At 35.2% G+C, this 26,115-nt stretch overlaps 1 protein-coding gene across 1 annotated transcript in view; it reads right to left on the reverse strand.

Annotated features, from left to right (window-relative positions):
* The window catches only part of LOC111157300 (zinc finger protein 280C), a 66,892-nt gene that overhangs the window by 25,245 nt on the left and 15,532 nt on the right, over window positions 1-26,115 (reverse strand). The window contains exons 4-11 of the mRNA XM_022518607.1: window positions 24,416-24,568; window positions 21,982-22,047; window positions 21,748-21,884; window positions 15,596-15,710; window positions 12,488-12,658; window positions 12,234-12,343; window positions 4,667-4,884; window positions 521-678 (exon numbers count right to left, since the gene is read on the reverse strand). Coding sequence (XP_022374315.1) covers window positions 521-678; window positions 4,667-4,884; window positions 12,234-12,343; window positions 12,488-12,658; window positions 15,596-15,710; window positions 21,748-21,884; window positions 21,982-22,047; window positions 24,416-24,568 — 1,128 coding nt within the window. The remainder of the gene's footprint in view (window positions 1-520; window positions 679-4,666; window positions 4,885-12,233; window positions 12,344-12,487; window positions 12,659-15,595; window positions 15,711-21,747; window positions 21,885-21,981; window positions 22,048-24,415; window positions 24,569-26,115) is intronic.

The raw sequence follows: 26,115 nt of genomic DNA on the forward strand, positions 1-26,115 counted from the left end.
TCCACGGACTCTACTTATATTAGCTTACCTCTCATGCCATCATTGACAAAATACTGCTATTTTACCCCCATTTTTCAGATAAGGAACCTGAGGCACAGAAAGATTAAGTAACTTGCCTGAAATCTCACAGCTATATTAAGATGCAGAACTGGAATTTAAATCCTAGCTAACCCCAGACTCGGTGATTTTTAATTATCATTGTGGTTACTTTTCTTATGAGAGTATAAATCAAGATTAACGATTTCATACTTGCAAACCAGAGAACCCTAACTTAGCCCCTTATATATAATGAATGCATGAGTTATGCAAAGGAAGTTTCTATGTACAAGAGGGACTTCAGTTTTAAAAAGCAACTCTATTGAAAAGTTTATATAAGTGAAAACTTGTTTTTAAACTGTGCCCTCAAATCCAAAGTCCATTTCTCATTTTTAGGTTTCTAATCAGAATTCTTAAGAATTCCTCATAGTTTAGATGACCAAAAAAAATTACTGTTCAAGACTTCAATAAAATTGTGACTTACTAGAAAACTCATGGGGAGTGTGTGTACTCTCAATGTGACACTGCAGCTGGAATGGTGTGGGATACTGACGGTAACAGTGCTGGCAGGTAGTGTGGTTTTCCCAGCTCTCACTGTTCTGCTTCTCAAGTTCCAAATGGTGCTTCATGTGGTTCATAAACCTGTAAGTGATGTCAACAGGTACAAATATTCAGATTTATAATCAAGGGAAAAAACCTCTCAAATAAAGATTTAAACCTAAATGGTAAAAATGCAGTTGTAGTACTCAAAATAATATCTCCAAAGCCTTAGAGTCCTCTAAAAAGTGTGCACTTGAAATAATCACATTTATCTGTTTGTCAGTCAGAGAGAGCGAGCGAGCAGAAGTAGGGGGAGGGGCAGGCAGAGCAAGATCGATGCGGCACTCGATCCCAGGACCCAGGGATCATGGCCTGAGCTGAAGGCAGACTCTTAACCGACTGAACCATCCAGGTGTCCCAATAATCACTTTCATTAAGTGGCTCAGTAAACATCTTTCTTTGCATCTTTGTTTTAAAACAATCCATTTATACAGTTCATATGAAATACCACTAATTTGATAGAACTCTTCATTACTTCAGATTTTAAAAATTTTGTAAAAAGGGGCTCCTGGGTGGCTCATTCGGTTAAGTATCTGCTTTTAGCTCAGGTCATGATCCCAGGGTCCTGGGATTAAGTCTTGAGTCGGGCTCCCTGCTCAGAGGGAAGTCTGCTTCCCCCTCTTCTCCTCGCTCCTTCTCTCTGTCTGTCTGTCTCGCTATCTCTGTCTCTCTCAAATAAACAAACAAATAAATAAATAAATAAATAAATAAATAAATAAATAAAACCTTAAAAAAATTTGTAAAGGACAACAGGCTTCTTTTCCATACATGAAGTACTATTTACATTTGAAAATAAAATCCCTACAGAAAGAAAATCCTATCACCGAAAACACCTACACAGTCCCGAGAGAAATCTTTCAAAGATATACAATAGGTTGTCAGCTGCCTAATGACAAATTAATATTTTTATTTGTGTTTTGGTTTCTAAATGCAAGTAGTAGCAATTTTAATACCTTTAATTATGAGAATTTTTCTTGATTACAAGAACCTTTTTGTTTTATTTAATAGTGCTGGTTTACTGTGAGCACAAACACTTCATTTTTCACAGACCATGCCCTCTGAAGCACAGTCCACTTTTTAGCTCTACATTCCACTATCAGATTCCCTAATAGGTTTCTTTTTTTTTAAAGGTTTTATTTATTTATTTATTTGACAGAGAGACAGAGATCACAAGTAGGCAGAGAGGCAGGCAGAGAGGAGGAAGCAGGCTCCCTGACGAGCAGAGAGTCCGATGCAGGGCTTGATTCCAGGACCCTGAGATCATGACCTGAGTTGAAGGCAGAGGCTTAACCCACTGATCCACCCAGGCGTCCCCCTAATAGGTTTCTTATAAGAAGGAATTGTGACCTTCAGTGGCAGAGAGTAAAATATAAAAAGGCAGATCTATTTCAGAGCGCTTATTAAAACTTTTTACTAAATTTCAAAGTAAAGTTATTCAAAGTAACAATTTTAATACTGAGTCAAATATTAACAGTTATTCATTATGAGTCCCAAAAGGATATAATCTTGAAGTGATAGTGTCATCAACCTAGGTAGCAATCGTAATACACAGGCTTTAACATTTACCTTTTTACATCTCCTGCTCATGGTACACTCTGAAATATTTTTTTCTCCTTTAATTTTTTTAAGTAGGCTCCATGCCCAATGTGAGGCTTGAACTCATGACCCTCAGAGGAAGAATCACATGCTCTGCCAACTGAACCAGCCAGGTAACCACCCCCTTTAATTTTAACATCATCTCTATTAAAATCCGTTTTTTAAAAAAGTCCTAGTTTTGGCTAAATATTTACATATAAAGGTCATAAACCATTAACCTTTCAGCTCATAACTTTTTTTTTGTCAGAGAGAGTGAGCACAGGCAGACAGAGTGGCAGGCAGAGGGAGAAGCAGGCTTTCTGCTGAGCAAGGAGCCCGATGTGGAACTCGATCCCAGGACGCTGGGATCATGACCCGAGCCGAAGGCAGCCGCTTAACCAACTGAGCCACTCAGGCGTCCCAGCTCATAACTTTAATAAAATCTATCTGTATAAAGTGATCTGTTAACTAACTAGCTATCTCTCAATTATTACACTGCCCCCATCGGCAGTGCATGTTTCTTAAACCAGCAGATGGAGATGTGGGAAAAAGCAACCCCCTCACAAAACTATTCTCAGAATAAAATAGCCCTAACTGGTTTTAGTGACACTTAATGCAGGAAAAAATAATCCTACAATATCTTGACAGGGCAGAGAGTAGAAATCTTGAACTATCAGCTTCTATCATCCTCTAAAAACCATCAATTTGTCATCCCAGATTTTACCATTAAGGTAAAATATTATTTAACACACATTAACCTCTTTGGTTACCCAGAGTCTACTGTTCAGGTTTTATTTACTAAAAATATGTCAAAAATGCTACAAAATTTCTAAATGTTATAAAATATGGTTAGCTTAAAATTTCTAGATATTCTGATAATGTGTAACCAGTCCTTTGGAATGAAAACAAAAAAAAGGGAAACTTCATGTTAAATAGTAAATGGACTAATCTTACAGGAAAAAACAAAACGCTATTGCTGAAAGAACTTCGAATATCATATAACATTTAAATATAATAAGGAACTGAAACAGAGACCCACTTTTCTATGTATTTTACTGAATTTATTAATTTTCTTTTCTGATATATTTTACTGTAAAAAGGTAAAGATATGGACGCAGGTCACAGAGTTCTATCCTAACACTCTTTCAGTGTTACATATCAAAGCACAATTCTTTTCTCTTAAGCTACTGGGCCATTAGCAACTAATGGCTATTAGGGCTTGATAAAAGGAGGTAAAGAAGTATGAAAACTCATATAAATATATGTGAAAGGTCTTTGAAAACTCTAAGGCACTACCACAAATGTAACATTCATAATTGTTTTAGGTTTATATTACAATGCATTTCAGGGGTTTTCTATGTACTTTATCTTGGACTCAAGAATTCATCAGACAACAAAATAAATGCTAGGCTTAGAAATGACCTATAGGTTACCTAAGAATGCTAGTTACAAAGGATAGTTATCAATGGTAAATATCTTTAAAAGTTTACACATACATGTGTGTACATGTGTGTGGTACAATATACATACATATGACTATCTCGTCTAAGGGAAGTATACTGGTGTCTGTAATTTACTCCGAAATGTAAAATAAATCAGATAGAGTCTATTGGTGAACAGGTGTGTGGTACACCTGAGGTAAAGTGTTAATGGTAGAATCAAGGTGGTAATTATACAGGTGTTTACTGTAAAATTTTTTCAACTTTGAGGAATATTTGAAAATTTTTATAATAAAATGTTGAAAAGACAATGTCAGACTACATAACCAATGAAAAATACCAATCAGTATATCTTGTTTTGTTTTGGTTGCTATCTTACTTAGGATTGTAGATACGTAATATGCCATATTCCTCAAAGACTGCAAAGTGTAAGTTCCTAAAATTTAAAGCATACACATATAAATCTTCAAAATCTTCAAAACTGAAAATTAAATCTCTACTTTTAAAATGTGTTAAATTATAAACTCAAAGCAGACATGTTTCATAAACTGGCACTTCTCTAAAGATCATCAAAAGTGTCACTTTCTCTGCAAGGTTAATGTGATAAAGATGATAATACGAATTAAAAAACTAGAACATTAAATAAGACTAATATGGAAGAGGTCAAACTGGATAAAGTAGTTCTTCCTGTGACAGGCAAAGCAGATTCAAAAGAAGCTTAATAATAAAAATACCTCATTGAAAATTATGAGTTCGATGATAAATATAGACAAGTGATTTTCTCTAAGTTAAAATAAATTTTGCCCTGAAGTTGTATTAAAGAAATACAATGAAGGGGATCCAAGTGTCAAACTCCTAAAATACAATAAAAGACAAAAGCTTTGACACAATAATCTGCTTTTATTCCTAGTAGAAAGTGTTAAATTGCTTATCTAGGATAGCACAGGAAAATAAAGATATGATATTTATATCAGTAGCATTCCAATTTTCAGACAGAGAAATAAATATTTACATACCTAATATTATTTTTAAGAACTTTCAAGCAACTGAAGCATTTAAAGGTTGTGTAAGTCTTCTGTTCATCATCAATAGCTCCTTCATGTCTTCCATAGTAAAAGTCACTAACTAACATGATCAATTTTCCTTTCTCTGCACCGTTTTTTTTATTTTCACTAATAGCAAGTTCTGCTTTAATCATTTCCAAAAATTTATTTACCATGTCTGGACAACAACGCTGAAAGAGAAAAAAAATATATACATAAGGTTTACTTAGGTCTCTTCAAAAAATTAGATACCAAAAAAATGATTCTGTGTTTATAACTAGGGCCAGCTTATGTAAAACTATGCTTGGCAATATATCTGGAGAGACAGTCACCAAAATGTTGGCTTCTTTCTTTATAAAGTCTAAAAAATTCAAACAATCAAAAATTCAAACATTTCTTACCTTAATAATGAAATAACTTCAAAAACAAATTAAAAACCTGAGGCCAGGGATGGCTATATACCTAACACCATTTTCCTTGTAATTTCAATTTTCAGATGTAAATATTTTAATAATTTGATCCTTGGCCCCAAACCATTCACTTCATATGTCAAGATACAGCTTAAAAGGAAAGGTATTTTATTTTATTTATTTTATGTTTTTAAAAGATTTTCATTTATTTATTTATTTTTTAAGATTTTATTTATTTGACAGACAGAGATCACAAGTAGGCAGAGAAGCAGGCAGAGAGAGAGAGAGAGGAGGAAGCAGGCTCCCTGCTGAGCAGAGAGTCCGATGCGGGGCTCGATCCCAGAACCCTGGGATCATGACCTGAGCCGAAGGCAGAGGCTTTAACCCACTGAGCCACCCAGGCGCCCCAAGATTTTCATTTATTTTTTTGACACACAGAGAGAAAGCACAAGCAGGGGGAGCTACAGGCAGAGGGACAGGGAGAAACAGGCTTCCCACTGAGCAAGGAGTCCAATGCACAGCCCGATCCCTGGAGCCTAGGATCATGACCTGAGCCAAAAGAAGACACTTAACTGACTAAGCCACTCAGGGGTCCCGGAAAGGTAGTTTTATATGCCATTATGTACATGTTAAATTATCAAATAATACAGTAGTATTTTGTTAAAGCCTGGCTGGAACTTGACTCTGAGCACAGGTAACCTGCCATTCCCCAGACTCAAGGTAGTGGAAAATGTATGGGACACAAAAAGAGAAGTGTAAGTTATAATTAAAAAACCTCAACACATTCTATCTAGAATGCTGAAATATGTGAAGGGGAAATCAACCTCATGAATAAAATCAAGACCTCATATAAACTGACCCTAATATGGATACTTTAATATATAAACTTTTAATTCTCAATGAGATAAAACTAGTTCATTTATTATATACAATTTTCAGTTGTGGAATTTCACTAGAAGAATTCTTTAAGAATAGCTAGAGAGCAAAAATATAAACTTTTCTTTTTTTTAAAAGATTTTATTTATTTATTTGACAGACAGAGATCACAAGTAGGCAGAGAGGCAGGCAGAGAGAGAGAGAGAGGAAGCAGGCTCCCTGCTGAGCAGAGAGCCCAATGCGGGGCTCGATCCCAGTACTCTGGGATCATGACCTGAGCCAAAGGCAGAGGCTTTAACCCACTGAGCCACCCAGGCGCCCCTAAAAATATAAACTTTTCTAAAAACCCAAACTACATACTCACAAAGCAACCACAAAGTGAAAAACCTAGAAAAATAAAGAACAAAAAATTGTGACAGAATCAAGACCAATCAAACCTATCAGATCAATTAAATCTATCCTATCAATGAATACAGATGGGTGGGTTTAACTCAGCTACTGAAAAAAGAAATTTCACACAGGATCACAAAAGAAAAAATGACTCTGTGAAATTAGGAAATATACCCAAAACAAAGTGATTTGGAAGGCTTGAAAATAAAAAGTTAAACAAAGAATATAACAGCAAATGGTAAGAATGAGAAAACAAGGGTTGTGAAACTATGTCAAACAAAATAGAATCCAGGCCAAAAAGGGAACATGTAATAAAAATGCTAAAGGATACATTTACAATGAAGTTAAAAGAGATATATCCATCTATATCCTAAATAGTAATGGCCATAAAACAGAATTGGAAGGTATCAAAGAAAATAGTGGTAATTTGAGACTTTGAGACCTTCTCAAATAATGACAGAACAAACAGATGAACATAAATGAAGACACAGGAACCTCTTAACATAGTAGTGTGTTAGATCTGATTGATAACTATCAATTCCATACTCCAAAAAGAAATCAGATCCCTTATTTTCAAGTTTCTATGTAACATTCAAGAAAGCAGCCCATACAATTTTCAAAATGGAGAGAAAAGGACCTGGGCTTTGCCATCAGAGACTGAGGTTTCAATTTTAGCTATGCCAATTAATTGGCTATAAAACAATGAGAAAAAGATCCAGCCTAAAGAATTTTCTAAGGATTAAATGAAATAATACCTTAAAGCTTAGTACAGTGTCTTAGATCAATAGAATGTTTAACTAACACTAAAAATTCTTCCTTTGGAAGAAAAGATTATCTTTGTGGTATATTGATCTCCTTACCTATAATAATAGCAAAAGATCATTCACAGATAAACTAAAATTCACATTTTTTTCAAAATGGAAATCCTTACTGTACTATTATGTAAATTTAACTGATATATAAAAATGCATAAGTGGAATGCCTGGATGGTTCAGGTGGTTGGGCCTTTGCCTTTGGCTCAGGTCATGATCCCAGGTTCCTGGGACTTAGTCCCACATTGGTCTCCTTCCTCAGCTGGAAGCCTGCTTCTCCCTCTGCGTGTTGCTCTCCTGTTTGTGTGCAAACTCTCTTCCTTTCTGACAAATAAATGCAAAACCTTTAAAAACAAAGCATAAGCTAAAATGTACAAGTCTCACTTATTTTTTTAATGACAAACAATGCTACAAGAAATAAAAGCTACATTTTAGAGTATGTTTGCTACTTTTTTCAGGTATAGAAGTATATATAATGTGCTATGATTTGTGTATAAAATGGAAAATAAGAACACTCATGTGTGCTTATACATTCAGAAATTAAGTCAAAGAGGATATAAAACAAATTAGTAAAAAATGATTTCCTTTGCAAGTCCTACTGGGAACTACGCAAATAGATGAAGTGGAATTCTTCACTGTGTACCTTCTTTTTTCTTCTTTTTTTAAAGTTTTTACTTTCATTCAAGTTAGTTAACATACAGTGTTATATTAGTTTCAGGTGTACAATATAGTGATTCAACACTCCACACAACATCTGGTACTCATCACAAGTGCAGTCCTTAATCACCTATTTCAGCTATTTCTGCCCCCTTTGGTAACCATTAGTTTGTTCTCTATAAGTCTGCTTCTTGGTTTGTCTCTCTCTTCCTCTTTTTTCCTTTGCTCAAGTTTGTTTCTTAAATTCCACATATAAGTGAAATCACATGGTATTTGTCTTTCTCTGACTGACATTTCTCTTGGCATACTCTCTAGCTCCATCCAAGTCACTGTAAATGGCAAGATTTCACTTTCTATGGCTGATTCATATTCCATTGTGTATATATTCCACATCTTTATTCATTCATCAATGAATACCTGGGCTGCTCCCATATCTTGGCTATTGTAAATAATGCTGCTATGAATATGGGGGTGCAAGGTATCTCTCTGAATTAGTGTTTCTGTATTCTTTGGGTAAATACCCAATAGTGCAATTCTGGTGGTAGGGTAGTTCTATTTTTAACTTTTTGAGGAACCTCCATTCTGTTTCCTGCATCAGTTCACATTCCCACCAACACTTGCATGAGGGTTCCTTTTTCTACACATCCTTGCCAACACCTTTTGTTTCTTGTACTGTTGATTTTAGCCATTCTGACACGTGTTAGGTGATATTTTATTGTAGTTTTAATTTGCATTTCCTTTATGGTAAAGAATGATGAACACCCACCTTCTTATACTTTTTGAATCACATGACTTCATTACCCTTCAAATTAAATAAACTAAAGGTAACTAAACTACTCAGCCTTTTCTCTTTCCATCTATGATGCAAAACATGATGGACACTGGGGAGGGTATGTGCTATGGTGAGTGCTGTGAATTGCGTAAAACTGATGAATCACAGACCTGTACCCCTGAAACAAATAATACATTATATGTTAATTTTAAAAGGTCAATTATCATATGGTTTCACTTACTTGTGGAGCATAAGGAATAGCATGGAGGACATTAGGAGAAGGAAAGGAAAAGTGAATTGGGGGAAATCAGAGGGGTAGGCGAAGCTTGAGATACTGTGGACTCTGAGAAACAAACTGAGGGTTTTGGAGGGAAGGGGCCTGGGGAGATGGGTGAGCCTAGTGGTGGGTATTAAGGACACATATTGCATGGAGCATTGGGTGTGGTGTATAAACAATGACTCTTGGAACACTGAAAAAATAACATAAAATTTTTAAAAAATAATAAAACAGATAACTCTATTTTTTATATTTATAAATAGAATACTGTAGTGAGTATATTAATGAAGGATCATTGCTACACTATTTTTATAAATATAAAAAATACTGTAGTAAGTATATTAATGAAGGAACACTGTTACATGCAACAGAATGGATAAATTTCACAGGCATGATGTTGAAGAAACAAGAAAAAGTGGACATATTTAAAGCTAAAGACTAGGCAAAACTAGAAGTCACAATCAAGGACAATTTGGGGAAGTGACTCTTTCTTGTACATTCGAGTGTTCTATTTCTGGAGCTGTAGTCTTGTAATGGAAGTGTTCACTTTGTAAACAGTGATTATTTTACTGGTGACTTGTTCAATTTTCTGTACCCTTCAACAATTTAAAAGTGGTGTCTGATTCTCGACCTTCATTAATAAAGAGTTAAATCTGTTAATGAAAAATCATGTATGTTTATAACATATAAAATATCTTATATTATATTATATTAATATATTATATATTATATATAACATATAAAAAATTTAAAAAGATAAAAAACATCAAGTATCTGTATATAATATCACAAAGATAGGAAGATTGGAAACACTGGCGAAAGTTAATTTTTATATAAAACCAAAACCCAAAGTCCAGTTCACAGGAATCACACTCAGGGAAGTAGAAAAAGTGATAGATCAAACACAGTTTTGCCCAAGAATAAAGAAATTGTGTTTGGAATTTTACAATTCTTTCTACATTTTTTGTAAAATGCTGAATTTCAATGAAAAATCTGCCAATCTTTGAAATAGCAAGCAATTAACTTTTCCTAAGTTGCTTCTTTGCTTTGCAGTCTTCTCATCCCCTCTTTCTTGAATATAATCTGCACTGCCTTTTTTCTTGCCTCCTTTCTCCCTTCTTGCCATTTATATTTGGGCATGCAAGAAGAATACAGATTATCTTTCCACAGACAAAGAGAACACTGCAATATCTACCAAAATATTTTAAGCGGAATAATACTTAGACCTCATACTTCATTAGTACTTCAAAAATTACCCAAAACCGAATTTCAAGAGCTTCCTATGCCAACATAAAGCTAGAATTTATAACAACTATACAAACTACATTCTGGATTGAGTTAACACTATCACTTCTTGTGAAATGCTCTACCATTATGAGTTTATGTCCAAGTGTTGAACATTAAAATGCAAGACTGAGATTTTGAGTAATGTGACATGCATATGTCACCAGACAAAAAATCATGTTAAAAAAAGGAATTTTTAAGTTACAGGAAAGATTAAGCACCAAACAAAATGCCTGCTTTATAAGAGGTTTGAAGAATGGCATTACCTAGTCAATAAAATATACTGAAAAATATATTATTTTCATTAAAAGTTAAAAGAGACTATGGACTCTGAAAAACAATCTGAGGGTTTTGAAGGGGTGGGGATGGGAGGTTGGGGGAACTAGGTGGTGGGTATTAGAGAGGGCACGGATTGCATGGAACACTGGGTGTGGTGCAAAAAACAATGAATACAGTTACTCTGAAAAGAAATAAAAAATTAAAAAAAATAAATTAATTTTAAAAATACAATATGCATAGATTCTTTTTTTTTTTAAAGTAGGTTCCACATCCCGTGTGGAGCCCAATGCAGGGCTTGAACTCACCACGGTGAGATCAGATCAAGACCTGAGTGGAGATCAAGTTAGATACTTGACTGACCCACCCAGGTGCTGTACAATATGCATAGAGATTCAAGTGCCACGGGTGAGTGCCAGCGGCCTGGGGACCCTATAGGACAAAGGCTGCAGCCCCTGCACAACCTGGTGGCTGTGATGCACAGGACTCACTTATCTGGGAATCATTTGGGATTGAATAGAGCAATGTAATTACCGGCTGCCCCAGAGAGGGAGAGGATTCCCCTACCCCTGAACCGTTTTTGCTGGTTGGGGCAAATGATTTTACAAATGAGATTTGCCATTGACATCTGCTCTACAAGTGGCAAAATGTCAGAAATGAAGAGAAAGAAATGTTAAGATCCAAGAAAGAAATGATTTATCTGGGAAAACTCCAACACCCACAAATACTCTTACGGCTGTCACTAAGAGAAACACCAGACTTTCTACAAAGTCTTCTAGATATAATACTTTAAAGAGCTTGGAGGTAGGTCTATTTATTCCATTTCTTAAAGTACAACATATTGTGTTTAATGTATTCTCTCAAGCCTCAGAAATCAATTCAACGACAGTCACTTCTCTTAGACAAAGCAACAACTAAAGCTTTGATCTAGCATCCTTAGCTGTAAAGCAACTCCCACACGTTGTCACTTTCACCTTACTTCAGCATCCAGCTCCAGAAAACAGATACTTTTACCAATAATTTTATGGTTGATAAAGCCACTATCACATCTAATAAAATTATCAAACATTACTTGGTGTTCTCTAATACCCCCCCCCAAAATACAATATGCATATACTACTATAGTACATATAAGCCTATTTTTTTAAGATTTCATGATTGGGAAAGATTTTAAAATCTTGTATAAAGATAATCATCATGGGGGCGCCTGGGTGGCTCAGTGGGTTAAGCCTCTGCCTTCAGCTCAGGTCATGATCTCAGGGTCCTGGGATCGAGCCCCGCATCAGGCTCTCTGCTCCACAGGGAGCCTACATCCACCTCTCTCTCTGCCTGCCTCTCTGCCTACTTGTGATCTCTGTCTGTCAAATAAATAAATAAAATCTTTAAAAAAAAAAGATAATCATCATGAATATAAATTTTTGCTTAGGTTATATAGAAATACCAATGAGAAGATTTCTTATCTAAATACCCGGACAAACTGGCATTTACCGCATATCAATCCTTAATGTTTTCAGAGAGTTGTCAATATTTTTAAAAATCAAAAATTTTTTAAACTTTTTTTAAAAGATTTTATTTTTTGTCTGAGAGAGAGGAAGAGAGAGAGAGAGAGAAAGCGCACAAACAGTGAGAGCAGCAGGAAGAAGGAGAAACAGGCTCCTTGCTGAGCAAGGAGCCAGATGTGGGACTTGATCCCAGGACCCTGGGATCATGACCTGAGCTGAAGGCAGATGCTTAACTGACTTAGCCACTCAGAGTCCCTAAAAGACAAATTTTGAAAAAGTTTTACCTTCATGTGATATTTCAAAGGATCCAGAAGATTAAACTTTACATTGCACTTTGGACAGGATCTTAAAAAAGGTGTTCCAGTTTTATAGTGAGCTGATGAGGTATTTGTACCTAAAATAGATTAAAAATTTTCAGGACTCAAATTCTTTTTTAAACATTAAACAACCAGTAAAAAAGTTTAAAAATTCATCGCAATTTCTAAAATTTATGTATAAATAATATAATTTCTATTTTATATGCCAGATTCATATTTACCTTTTGATATCATAACATGGGAAGATGTCACTGGAGGAGAGTTACTTAGAGACAATGAAGCACAAGGACTTATATCAGAAACACTTTCGCTGGTCTTTGGCTTTTTTGGAGTAACACTGTTTACTTTAGAAGCAGAAGAACGTTTTAATATAGGCAGAGTTTCATCTATACCTAAAATAATAGTGGGAAAAATATTTGTAAATACTTTAGTATAGACCACTGCCTACAAATGCTACTAAAATGGCTTTATATTTGAATTTAAGTAAAAACACCTTGAAGCTAAATTAAAGATAATATAATTGAATTATATCATATAAATGACAAAGAATGATCAAAATTTGTATGATCACAAAAGAAAAATTTATATGATCAATAGGTAGAAAAATTGTACAAACAGCTATTATGAACTACATATATTTTAACAACTCACGGAATAAACATTTTATACAAGAAAATTCTAAAAATACTTTGAAATAATATATAAATAGGTATAAAAGAAGTCAGACCAAAAGAATCTGAAGCAAAAGAAGAAAAAAAAATGAAAACACAGAGAATGTTCCAAGCTCAGTTCCCACAAATGAATTTACCTTTAGATGCTTAAATACATTTAGGCTTGGAAACAAAACAACTTTTGTTCTAAAAATTCAGAGAAACCCTTTAAGATACTTAAAAAACTAAGATGTCTAATGGAAAACTCTGAGTTGGTTCTTTTTCCACTTACTAACAATCTGATGGGTTTAAATTATCCGTTTATTTCCTATGAACCAAGTACAAACAACTAATCTTGAATAATACCTTGCTCGTTCATATGAAAAGTCTTAAGTTAGTATAATGGTATTCAAACTATATTCCCCTGAGGCTAATGGTTTTGCCTTAGGGAATTTACTAAGCATGTCAGATAGAAAAACTCTCCTTTTACCTTTTTTAAAAAATTAGATTTTTACATAAAATTTTGTTTGAAGAGATTTCATTACTAAAGATAGTTCTGAGTTTGAAAACCATCACCTTAAAGGCTAAGGTATCATGTAATTCAGGGCATTTGCAAAACAAGTGGGGTTATTTAGGCTAAAACCAGACACAGCACAAGTCCTTTTGAAAATAACATAAAATTGTACTTCGTGATAAAGATTCCAAAACTGCACATCATATTTCAATGCTCCCAACTGTACATTAATAGGAGAAGCCGTAGAATAGAGAAATACATAGAAAAGGAGAGCACTGCATTAGTGGACTCCTCTACCAAATTTGTGGGTCATTCTTTGAGTTAACAGAAATGATTTTTTTCCATCTTCTAGCACATGGTTACTGACAGCTATACTACAGGCACTTGGGACTGTGATCTGTATCATCACTAACATTTTTCTCAGATGCTTAGGTTACTTAAACAACCAGTAAGTGCTGGTATTTTGGCAACTAGTTCTCTAGCAGGCTGTATCATAAAATAGACTGTTTTGTATATAATTTTTTTTAAGTATGAGTAAATCTCCAAGTTAAATAAAATCACTCTAAGCTCAATAGTTTTAAATTCTAATCCTTTAACTTGTTTATTTCTATTGCCTCTGGCTTGTGCTGTTCACTATCTTCAACAGTGCCAATAAAAATCCTATTCTCATTCCTCAAAATCAAGTTCCAATCCAAACTTCTCCAAGAACCTTCTATCATCATCTTTGACAGGAGCCTATTAATCATGCTTCTGAACACATAATACATATTATCATTCATAATTATCATTCTAAGAACTGTTTATTGTCAAGTCCTTTAAAGGTTTAAGGCATTTTTCATTTCTCGCTTATCTCATTTGAGCCTCAAAAAAGGCCTGAGGTAAGTAGAGCAAGAATTAAAACTGTATCTCCAAATGGTGACTTCAGGTCTGGAGAATGAATGTATTATCTGAGAAAGATAAAAGTCTGTATTTCAATAAAATGAGAAAATTGAAGTGTAAAGAGTGACTCGATAAAGGCCACAAAAATCTTTAGGATACAGGCTCAAACCCACACCTTCCTAGTTGACTATAACGCTATTTCCCATCAAGGCAAAGTTCTACTTCCTGCAATACAACTTACAGAGAGAGGAGGCATCACTGTCTTTACCCCCTAGAATCTTTAAGAATTCAGACTTTTTCTCTGAATAAAGACCCATGTATATTATAAAATCAGATTTCAGACAACTATTTTACCTCATTTATTCGGGCTCTTGGCTATTTTACTAATTAGATAAATGACAATTAGGTGATTAACAGACCACATGTTATCAAAATGGGAAAAATATTTTTGGCAAACATATTACTATAATTTTTTTCTACTTTGATTTGGTAAATGTATATAAATTTGTTAGTAAACAATTTAAACATTAAAAAGCCTTATGTACCTCTGTCCAATTATTGAAATATAACAAATTTACTCATATACAAACAGCAATTGCTTTCATTATGGGGAATTTTTCAACTAAATAAAATTCTTTCATGGTATACTAATTTATTGCGAGTTAATGAAGAACTTTGTTATTGTATACAAAGAACTGTAGTTCTTCAATTGAAAACTCACATTATTCCTTCAATGTGTATTTACTAAGTACTTACTGTGCACAAATCACCATTTTTGTAATACTCCCTCTCTTTTTTTAAATTCCCTCTTTTTATAATAATACTCTATAATCATATTTAACTCTCCATATCGACATCATTTATTTGGAAAGAAAGACACCAGCCTATTAAAAAAAATCAACTATAACCATGTACTTTTTCTCATACTAATGGCCTTCTAAATGATTAATACTTTTTTTTATATGATAGTATTAGGTCATTAGGAGACTTCCTGGACTCACAGAAATTATATTAAGATTTTTCAGCCCATGGCTGGTTCCAAGTGAGAATGAGCTAAAAAAATACATGTTAGCTAACTTAATAGAAAGAAATACAATATTCTATTATTAAATACAAATTTATAAAAAAGAAATCACACAAGAAATGCATTCAGGGAGTGTTAGCTTCTATTTTATGGTATATGAAAGACTTAATATGAAGGTATGGGTTTCAAAACAGAAATTCATTCCACATCTATATTCATCAAGTTTCTTTTTAGTATATTCAAAAAAAGTGCTAAGCCAAACCTTCGATATAAATTGTTGATCCCTCTTGGGACAGTGGAATTGTATCCTGGGTCAAGTCAAATAGTAACTCTGAAGAATCATCTGATTCAACTTGTGATGAATTCTTTGTAAAATCCTGTAAAAAGTTATAATTACTTTGTTTCATAAGCTTGTAGAAAGGTAAATTAAATGTATGACAATACTATAAACACCTTAATAATTCAATTACTAATAAGCTATAAAACACTAAGATAATTATTACTCTGTTTAAGTTAGCATTTAGTGGGTAAGGGTTATATGGGAACTCTCTGGATTACTTCTGCAATTTTTCTATAAATCTGAAATTAGTTTGAAATTAAAAATTAAAATTACAAAATAATGACAATATTATTGGCAAAGTAGACATGTTTTGGTACAACTTTTCTGCAAGAAAATTTTGGCAATATCTATCAAGGGCTTTAAAAAATTCATATCCTTTGACCCAAATATTCCACTTACATGAATTTATACTAAGGAAGTAAAAATATTTAATGAGCATTATTTATAACAAAAAATAACGACCTGTATGTCCAACAATGGAGGAATGGTTAAATAAATGATAGGCTATAATGCAACATCATGCTTTTGAAAAGTAACCAAAAACAAAGAAAAATGTTTCCAATATGAAGTTCAGTGAAAAAAGAAGAGCTCATATCTGTGTACAAAATGTAATTCTGATTGATATATTCTATATACCACACTAACCACCTGTAAAAAACAAAATCAAAGTACAGTATGTATTGTCTTCTGTTTCCTTTCTAACTACCACCCCTATACAGAGTACCTTTATAATAGGAATATAAGAGTCTTGCTTGAATGTTTTGTGCTTACAAGTTGAAAAAAAAATCAGGTTTTAAGAATTTTACTTTGTTATTAAGTTTTCTGTTTACATGAGCTTAGTAAGAAGTTACAGAGGCAGATATTTAACTGAACCAAACCATTCCACTCCTAGAATTTGAGCACTACAGGCAGATTTCTGCATTCGAGCCTTAACATGTATTATATAAAACGGCTATGACTCAATGATGACTTTATGACTTAACTGTAACCAAGCATAATCTTCTGCAAGGTAAGTATTTTCTCCAAATATTTGCACTTACAAATGAAAAAATTCACTAGCAATTCTCCAAATAGTTCTTTCACAGAAGTTCCTCCAAATAAAGTTAATATTTATTTTTTTCTAAAGATTTTATTTACTTGAGAGAGACAGAATGAGAGAGAGAGAATGGGAGGGGGGAGGGTCAGAAGGAGAAGCAGACTCCCTGCTGAGCAGGGAGACCAATGAAGGACTCCATCCTGAGACTCCAGGATCATGACCGAGCCGAAAGCAGTTGCTTAACCAACTGAACCACCCAGGCACCCCTAAAATTAATACTTTAAACCTTTTCCAAGGTAATAACTCTGGCCAATTAAGTACCATCATTTCATAGAGCAGACATATTAGTCAACAAATAAGTTATTAAAATAATTTTCTAATTGGGAATTTTTTATATCATAAAATAGTTCAGAAAGATACCAAATACAACAGTGAGGTACGAGAGGCAATAGAATGGGATTTATTTATTTAACTTTGGAACCTTGGGCCAGTCACTTCTGAGATTCAAGTTTTCGCCTTTCCAACCCAAATAATAACTGCCAATTATTGTCTATTTAAAATGTAGTTGACTCTTTTAGTCCATGTATCATATCAGATAGTTATCACAACAGTACTAATAGGCCTAATACTATCTCCCACCTTATAAATAGGTAAACTAAAGTTCAGTATAGTTAAGTAAGGTTCCCAATACAACCCATCTTGTTATGAAGCTGGAATTAGAACCGAGGTTGCCGTGATTATAAATCCTGTGCCCTTGGGGCACCTGGGTGGTGCCATCAGTTAAGCATCCAACTCTTCTTTTTTTTTTTTTTTTTTTTTTTTTTTTTTTTTTTCCTAAGTAGGTTCCACACTGGGTAGGGAGATCATGACCAGAGCCAAAACCAAGAGCCGGAAGCTTAACTGACTGAGTCACTCAGGCAACCCAGGTGTCCACCTGACTCTTGATCTCAGCTTAGATCTTGATCTCAGGGTCCTGAGTTTAAGCCCTGTGGGTATGGAGCCTACTTAAAAACAAAACAAAACAAAACAAAACAAAAAACCCTGTGCCCTTAAGCTATAACACACTGACATATAAAGGAATAATAATTATCTTCTAGACTGCCCCAAAGAGTCCTGGTAAAGAGAAGAAAAGGGAATTTTCTTTGAAAAATATAAGTGTTATGTAGGATTCTCAATTTATTTGAAAATATAGATCCATCTTCCTCCACCCTGGCTCACATGAGAATTACCTAGAGAGTTAAAAAAAAAAAAACAAACAAACTATCATACCCAGGCCTCAACCCAGATCAAATGACAAAAACTGTTTTTTAAAGCTTCCCAGGTTTGGGAAACTGATTGAGGAGCTTTGATTAAACAATCATGCCCAGAAAAACAAAACATTCTGAGTTTGAATGAGCTCTAGTTCCTAAATTTTTTAATATGAAAGGTACCACTCCCTCCATTGTTCTCCTTCCCTAGTTCCAAGGTAGGAATAATTTTCATCTATCTCTATGTAAATAATCATGTTCCCCCCTTTTTATGTTTTTCCTTTTCTTTTTTTTTAAGATTTTATTTATTTATTTGACAGACAGAGATCACAAGTAGGCAGAGAGGCAGGCAGAGAGAGAGAGAGAGAGAGAGAGGAGGAAGCAGGCTCCCCGCAGAGCAGAGAGCCCGATGCAATGCGGGGCTTGATCCCAGGACCCTGGGATCATGACCTGAGCCGAAGGCAGAGGCTTTAACCCACTGAGCCATCTAGGCGCCCCTGTTTTTGCTTTTCTTAAATGCCAAACAGCTTATGATAGCATGAGAAACCACTGAATCAGTCTGATTCCAGTTAGAATAAAATAATTTTAGTATTTCTGGCAGCCTGCCATTATCAGGTACACCTATTAAGTTTTTATTAAAAACAGTCCATGGTTGCTTAGAGGATCCGAGTTTGAGAGCCAGTGGTTTGGATAAAGATTCTCATTTTAAAAATGCAGAAAGTGAGGCCCACTGAGGATTTATAACAATGCTTTAGCTAGGAATAGATGGAATCAACACTCAATTCTTTCATCTTCAATCTAGATTTCTTGGACTACTACTCCAGGACTCAAATTACTATTAATTCTTTCAGAATGTAGATACAAGTTTTCCAAATATCTAATTTTTAAAAGAGTTTTTATTTTATTTTTTAAAAGATTTTATCCATTTGACAGAGAGAGAGACATAGCACAAGCAGGCAGAGGAAGAGAGAGAAGCAGGCTCCCGCAGAGCAGGGAGCTTGATGCGGGGCTTGATCCCAGGATGCTGGGATCATGACCTTAGCTGAAAGCAGAAGCTCAACCAACTGAGCCATACAGGTGCCCCTATAATTTATAAAAAGGTTGTATTTAAAGCCCCAATGTGGAGCTCAAATGTACGACTCTGAGATGAAAAGTCACATGCTTCTTCAACTGAGCCAGCCAGGCACTCCACAAAAATCTAATTTTTGCTTGAAAGCTCAAATCTTATCATTGGGAAGAATACAATCATTTTTTTTTAAAAGATTTTATTTATTTATTTGACAGACAGAGATCACAAGTAGGCAGAGAGGCAGGCAGAGAGAGGGGGAAGCAGGCTCCCTGCTGAGCAGAGAGCCTGACATGGGGCTTGACCCCAGGACCCTGGGACCACGATCTGAGCCGAAGGCAGAGGCTTTAACCCACTGAGCCACCCAGGCGCCCCCATTTTTTTTTCTATGACAGACATGCTTTGTACATTTTTAAGTACGAAAAACTGCATGGTAGATTCTAAAGGTGGCCCCCATGACTCCCTCCCGATATTTACACCTTTGTGTAATCTGTCCTCGGGTGTGGGTGGAACCTGTGATTGCTTTTGACCAACAGAATATGGCAAATGGGACAGAATGTACATGATTATGTTATATAGCCCATTTTGCTGAGGATTCACTTTCCCTTGCTGGCTTTGAAGCTGCCACCAGTCATGTTAGGAAGGCTTATGTGGCAAAGAACTAAGGGCAGTCTCTGGCTGACAGCAGCAAGAAACTCATGCCCTCAGCTGACAACCCATAGAGAACTGGGTATTGCCAACGACCATGATACGGCAGCTCTGGCTGACACCTTGATTGCAGCCTTGTAAGATCTTGAAGCAGAGGACCCAGTAAAGCCATGACCTGACTCCTAACAGGAACCACGAGATAAGGGTATATTACTTCAAGCTGCTAAGTTTTTGATACTATTGTTATATAGCAATAATTTTTTGAAAAGGTTTTGTTTACTTGAGAGAGAGAGAGAGAGCACGCGTGAGAGAGAACAGCAGGAGCTGGAAGTCGAGAGGGAGAAGCAGGCTCCCAGCTGAGCAAGGAGCCCAATGCGGGACTCGATCCTGGGACCCTGGGATCATGACCTGAGCGGAAGGCAGATGCTAAACTGACTGAGCCACTCAGGTGCCCCGATTGTTTAGCAATAATTAACACATGGTGCTCTGTCGACCATCCGTTCAAGCAAAAATGGCATTCTATTAAAAAAAGCAGCTAGTTCAGTTTGCAATTCAAGTGGTTTTCCTCAAGAAAACCTTCATACTATACATACAGAAATCTTTTATGCGTATTATCCACTTCATCACACAGAGTATTTAAAAAAAAAAGTGTATTTGCCAAGGATTGAGAGTTAATAAAATTAGTAACAATTTATTACTTTTTCAAGGTTATTCTCAAGTGAAAGTGAAATTTTTCTACTGTGAGTGCTTGATGGTCACTAATACAAAAACTACCAGTACCGTTTGGTGACACTGCCTTCATTCATATTAAGGGACCAGCAGTTTTACCCTCTACTGCTTTTGCATCATCAGTGCAAATGCTGACAGAGTGAAGAGAGGAAACGTATCAGTCTATCACAAGTTTTAACTTCACAAATCCCTTAAAGGGTCTCAGGGAACCCCAATGATCTAGAACTATAACGTTGCTCTAAGGCAGTGTTTCTATGGATAGCAATACTTAAATTAAATTATGAACAGATACATGTATGCATATTTAAAAACCTCTGGACTGGGGCACCTGGGTGGCTCAGTTGGTTAAGCATCTGACTTTGGCCCAGGTCATGATCTCAGGTCTTTGGATCGAGCCCTGCATCATCTGCTTTTCTCTCTCCTTTGCCCCTCCCCCTGATTATGTTCTGTCTCTCTCAAATAAATAAAGAAAAACTTAAAAAAAAAAAAACTTCCAGGCTAACCTGGATTGAAATACCAGATCCAACTTTTATTTACCAGTTATATGGCCTTGAGTGAATTATTTAGCCTGAGTCTCAGTCTCCTTAACTATAACATGGGGATAATAACTGTGCCTACCTCATAGAGAAATAATACAAATGCAATGATATTAATTTATATACAACATTTAGAATAAAGACTTACCCACAATAATAGAATAACAAATGTTAAATATTATCATTAACTATTACTGCTGTTAAAAGTTTTAAAGCTGGGACGCCTGGTGGTTCAGTGGGTTAAAGCCTCTTTGCCTTTGGCTCAGGTCATGATACCAGGGTCCTGGGATCGAGCCCTGCATCAGGCTCTCTGCTCAGCAGGGAGCCTGCTTCCCTTCCTCTCTCTCTCTGAACTGCCTCTGCCTACTTGTGATCCCTATCTGTCAAATAAATAAATAAAATCTTTTAAAAAAAAGTTTTAAAAGCTAAGCCATGAAACTATGTTTTCAGAATAAACAGCATCAATGACCTCAAAACGATCTTCCCCAATAAGAATACCTGGTTCTGTTTACTCTCTTAAGAATTTTGCCATTATGCAACATTCATTACTGATCATGTTTTTACTCACCTTTAGACAGTCTAGTTTTCAATATTATACCTATTTAAGCATATAACCTGATACACTGAAAAGTTGGTTAGTTCCTACAGTTATTATTTTGGGTTTTGGTTGAGCTGTCAAAAAGATAGTGACATTTTCAGACTGTGATTGTGATCATGCTTCTAACGGAATGCTGACTAGTCCACAATTCTAACTGGGTGTTGTAATATCCAATGCATCCCTGAGCTAATTGTGTAGTTTCAGAAACACTTACAGGTTTAGACACGTTCTGAACAATAACAGAGTTCTGTGAAGACTTAGATTCAGGATGAAATCTAGGCAAGGCAGCCACTGGATTTGATGTTGGATCTTTATAGTGTTGACTTGTAGGCTTGAATGGATCAGTAACACCTGCATTTTAAAATTACACAACATATTGAGTATTTTTCTATACAACCAATTTTGTTAAAATATTTCACTTTAAAATTAAAATGGTATAATACTATACCTTGAGTGACTGTCTCATTCTTTATTCCCTTTGAAGATGAGCTGGGGTTACCTCTGTTCAAAATATCTATAAAAATATGTTTATTTTAAAACTCATTATTTTAATTAAGTGTAAATTAAAATAATAAAAAACTTTCCAAAAATATATCCACATACAACTAATAATTTAAGTATATTTCTTTCTCTTAATGGTGACCCCAGATCAAACCCTTCCCTAATTCCCATGCTACATTCATACCCCTAAAAGTCTGGAAGTTTCATTATGGATAAGCTGGTCACATTATCTGTACTACTCCTCTAGAGTTCTGAGAGGAACACTATTGAAGACTGCAGACTAAATTTAATCTAGAGTTTACCAGAGTATCTCAAATCTACTACTATACCAAAGTCAATCTAAGCGGGACATGACCCTATGAATCAGTGCTCACTCCTGTAGCCATGTCAACCCATAACTTCTGGGTTATTGAGGAATCAAATAAAAACTTGGAAGAGTAGAGATTCGCCTAAAACTGCTAATCAGGAAAAGGTACAAACATTTTAAAAATCCCATAAAACCTCAAAAAAATTTCTTTTAACCCCTCCTGATAGAAAAGAAACAGATCTCATAGAATAATTCTATAAAGTAAAGGGTCACACAAAAGTAGGGTTGTTTTATGATAATGGAAATTCAATTCTCTAAGACGAGGCACTACAGAAGTTTTCTAGGAGAAAAATCTGCTCAAACAACTTGATATTGTTTTCATTCAAAATTTAAAGTATTTACTCAAGCCATTAAAGAGTTAAACCTATAGTACTTTTTGGTGACTGTAGTCTATCAAACACAACTTTTTACCATCCCCCAACTTAATATGGTTCTATATAAATATTTAGCTCATGTTCCATATGACAAAAGAATTTTATGGCTCACACATAAAACAGCAATAAAATCACATAGATTTTGAGTTCATTTAGAAAAGAAATTTCACTGGGGTCAACTTCCTTTTTATAGAATCACTTAAAACTAATACACATTATTCTAGTTGAGTACTGTTAACCATTATCTGCAGTTGATATAAACCCAACTTGAATTGCCATGCTTTCAATAAGATGATCTGAATAATAATTTTGAAATATCACAATATTTTGGGATAAAAATAATCACAGTAAATAAGAAACAACAATTATAATATTCTATTCCACTATCAGCAACAAACATGCCAACATATTTACCTCATTTTATAACTGAAGTGACATTCCACTTAGCACCTCTCAATTTGCCACAGGAAATGATATTGAGAATTAAATTATTCTAGCTCTGATAAAACTGAACAGAAGTACTATCTGAAGTTTAGAGTTAAGAGATGCAAGAACAGGGCTTTCAAGAAATTAAAAACTCATCTCTTAACCACAATATAATGCACTGCCATTATAGGTAAGAAAACACTGGTATGCTAGGTACATTCTTTGCTAAATTCTCCTGGCTTAAAAGAAGTAAATATAATGAAAAGGAATCTATTTCCTCTTTCTCTGCTGAAATTTAGTATGTTGTTCCTTTGCAGAAGAATCTAACAATCTACACAATTACTGGACATGTTCTGCTAGAAAGGTAATACAGTGTAAAACACTACATGTAGTGTAAGACACTACATTTACATTAAGTGTAAAATGTGCACTTTGCACATTTTTTATTAGACATTTTAACAAGTGTCATCAATATCATCAATATTATCACAATGGCAATTCTAACTCTAACTGAAATCTAACAATCTACAAAATTACTGGACATGTTCTGCCTGAAAGCCATGAGGATTTAGTGTGCTAACTGCCTGCGTTGTACAAGTACAGCGGCTAAAGACCAGACCCTCCTTGCTTCATGAATATAATCAGGAGTCGTTGGAAGATGGGTGTGGCCAGAAACTATACCCCATGTTGGTACATATACTAGAGACTGTATAATCATGCAGTGCCTGTTCATTTTGTAGCCACGATTCAAGATGACACTGTGATGAGGCAGTTGCCTGGATGTGAGAACCCCCATGAGAGACAAACACAAGCCAATTTACTGTTCTAATATTTTAAGCAAAGCATTCCAAACATTTCCTTTTCTAGGTGTGTTTGGGCTTAAGGAAGAAAAACAAAAATTAACAAACAGGTGAATAGGCTACTTAGCTCTCCTAAAACTTAAGATTTCCAATTTCAGAAGGCCTATAATGCTGATATGGTAATCTTAACCTTTAGTTAACTTAGTTAACATTTCCCTTTTCTCTCAAATGATATTTTAACCTCTCACTTTACTCACGTCCCCAACCACATCCTCCCTGCGATTCTCACAAATTCTTACTGACCTATATGCTCCAACTCCTTGCAGAATAACAAGGACATTTAAGACGGCTCACAGGTTTTTCTATTAGAAACAGCAACTTACAAAACTTTACGTGGCTGAAATAAATGCTTACTTGAAATGGCTGGTTTTGAACTTGATATCTCTCCAACAAAAATCAGCTCATCATCATCATCATCTTCATCCAGAATTTCTTCTACTTTTTTCTGCCATGGTTCCAGCTCTTCTTCTTCACATTCCATAAAGAGTTCTGCCATTTTTGAGTTATCTAATTTCCGAAAGAAGAGAAACCCACCTTATTTTTTTAAAATAACTTTTTTGCAATGCATAGTACGATATTTAAGATATACTTTAATAATCTTAATTTTAATTACTGAATTGATATTTGCAATCAGCACATGGTAGCAAAAGTAAGAAACTCAACTCAATCTCTAAGATCTAAACTAGTACAATTAAGCTAGCTGGCTAAGTAAGAGACAACAGTAGTTATTAGTAGTTGCCAATAAATTTTAAGAATAACCAAATCCAATAAAAATTTGAAACATAAAAGAAGAATAATCAAGCCAAGGAAAGAATACTCAATGGGAAAAAGACAGTCTCCTCAACAAATGGTGTTGGGAAAACTGGACAGCAATATGCAAAAGAATGAAACTGGACCACTTTCTTTTTTAAAAAGATCGTATTTATTTATTTGACAGAGACACAGAGAGAGAGAGAGAGCACAGACAGGGAGAATAAGAGGAGAAGCAGGCTCCCTGCTGAGCATGAAGCCAATACAGGGTTCGATCCCAGGTCCCTGGGATAACAACCTGAGCTGAAAGCAGCTGCTTAACTGACTGAGCCACCCAGGCACCCCAGAACCTGCACCACTTTCTTACACCACACACAAAAATAAATTCAAAATGGATGAAAGATGTGAGACAGGAGGCCATTAAAATTCTAGAGGAGAGCACAGTAATATCTTTGACATCAGCTGTAGCAATTTCTTACTAGATATATCTCCTGAGGCAAGGGAAACAAAAGCAAAAATAAAATACTGGGATGTGGTCAAATTAAAAGTTTCTACAGGGTAAAGGAAACAACAAAACTAAAAGGCAACTATGGAATGGGAAAAGATATTTGCAAATGAAATATTAATAAAGGGTTAGTATGCAAAATCTATAAAAAACCAGTAAGACCCAAAAAACGATCCAATTAAAAAATGGACAAAAGATATGAATAGATGGGTGCCTGGGTGGCTCAGTCAGTTAAGTGTCTGCCTTCAGTGCAGGTCATGTTCCCAGGGTCCTAGAATTGAGCTCTACATTGGGCTCTCTGCTCAGCAGGGAGCCTGCTTCTCCCTCTTCCTCTGCCTGCCGCTTTGCCTACTTGTGTTCCCTATCAAATAAATAAAATCTTTAAAAAAGACATAAATAGTGATCCGAAGGGGCACATGCACCCGAATGTTTATAGCAGCAATGTCTACAATAGCCAAACTATGGAAAGAACCTAGATGTCCATCAACAGACGAATGGATAAAGAAGATGTGGTATATATACACAATGGAATACTATGCAGCCATCAAAAGAAATGAAATCTTGCCATTTGCAACGACGTGGATGGAACTAGAGGGTATCATGCTTAGCGAAATAAGTCAATCGGAGAAAGACAACTATCATATGATCTCCCTGATATGAGGGAGAGGAGATGCAACATGGGGGGTTAAGGGTGTAGGAGAAGAATAAATGAAACAAGATGGGATTGGGAAGGAGACAAACCATAAGTGACTCTTAATCTCACAAAACAAACTGAGGGTTAATGGGGGGAGGGGGGTTG

The sequence above is a fragment of the Enhydra lutris genome, unplaced genomic scaffold (assembly GCF_002288905.1).
Source record: "Enhydra lutris kenyoni isolate GAN:26980312 unplaced genomic scaffold, ASM228890v2 scaffoldscaffold53, whole genome shotgun sequence".
NCBI lineage: Eukaryota > Metazoa > Chordata > Mammalia > Carnivora > Mustelidae > Enhydra > Enhydra lutris.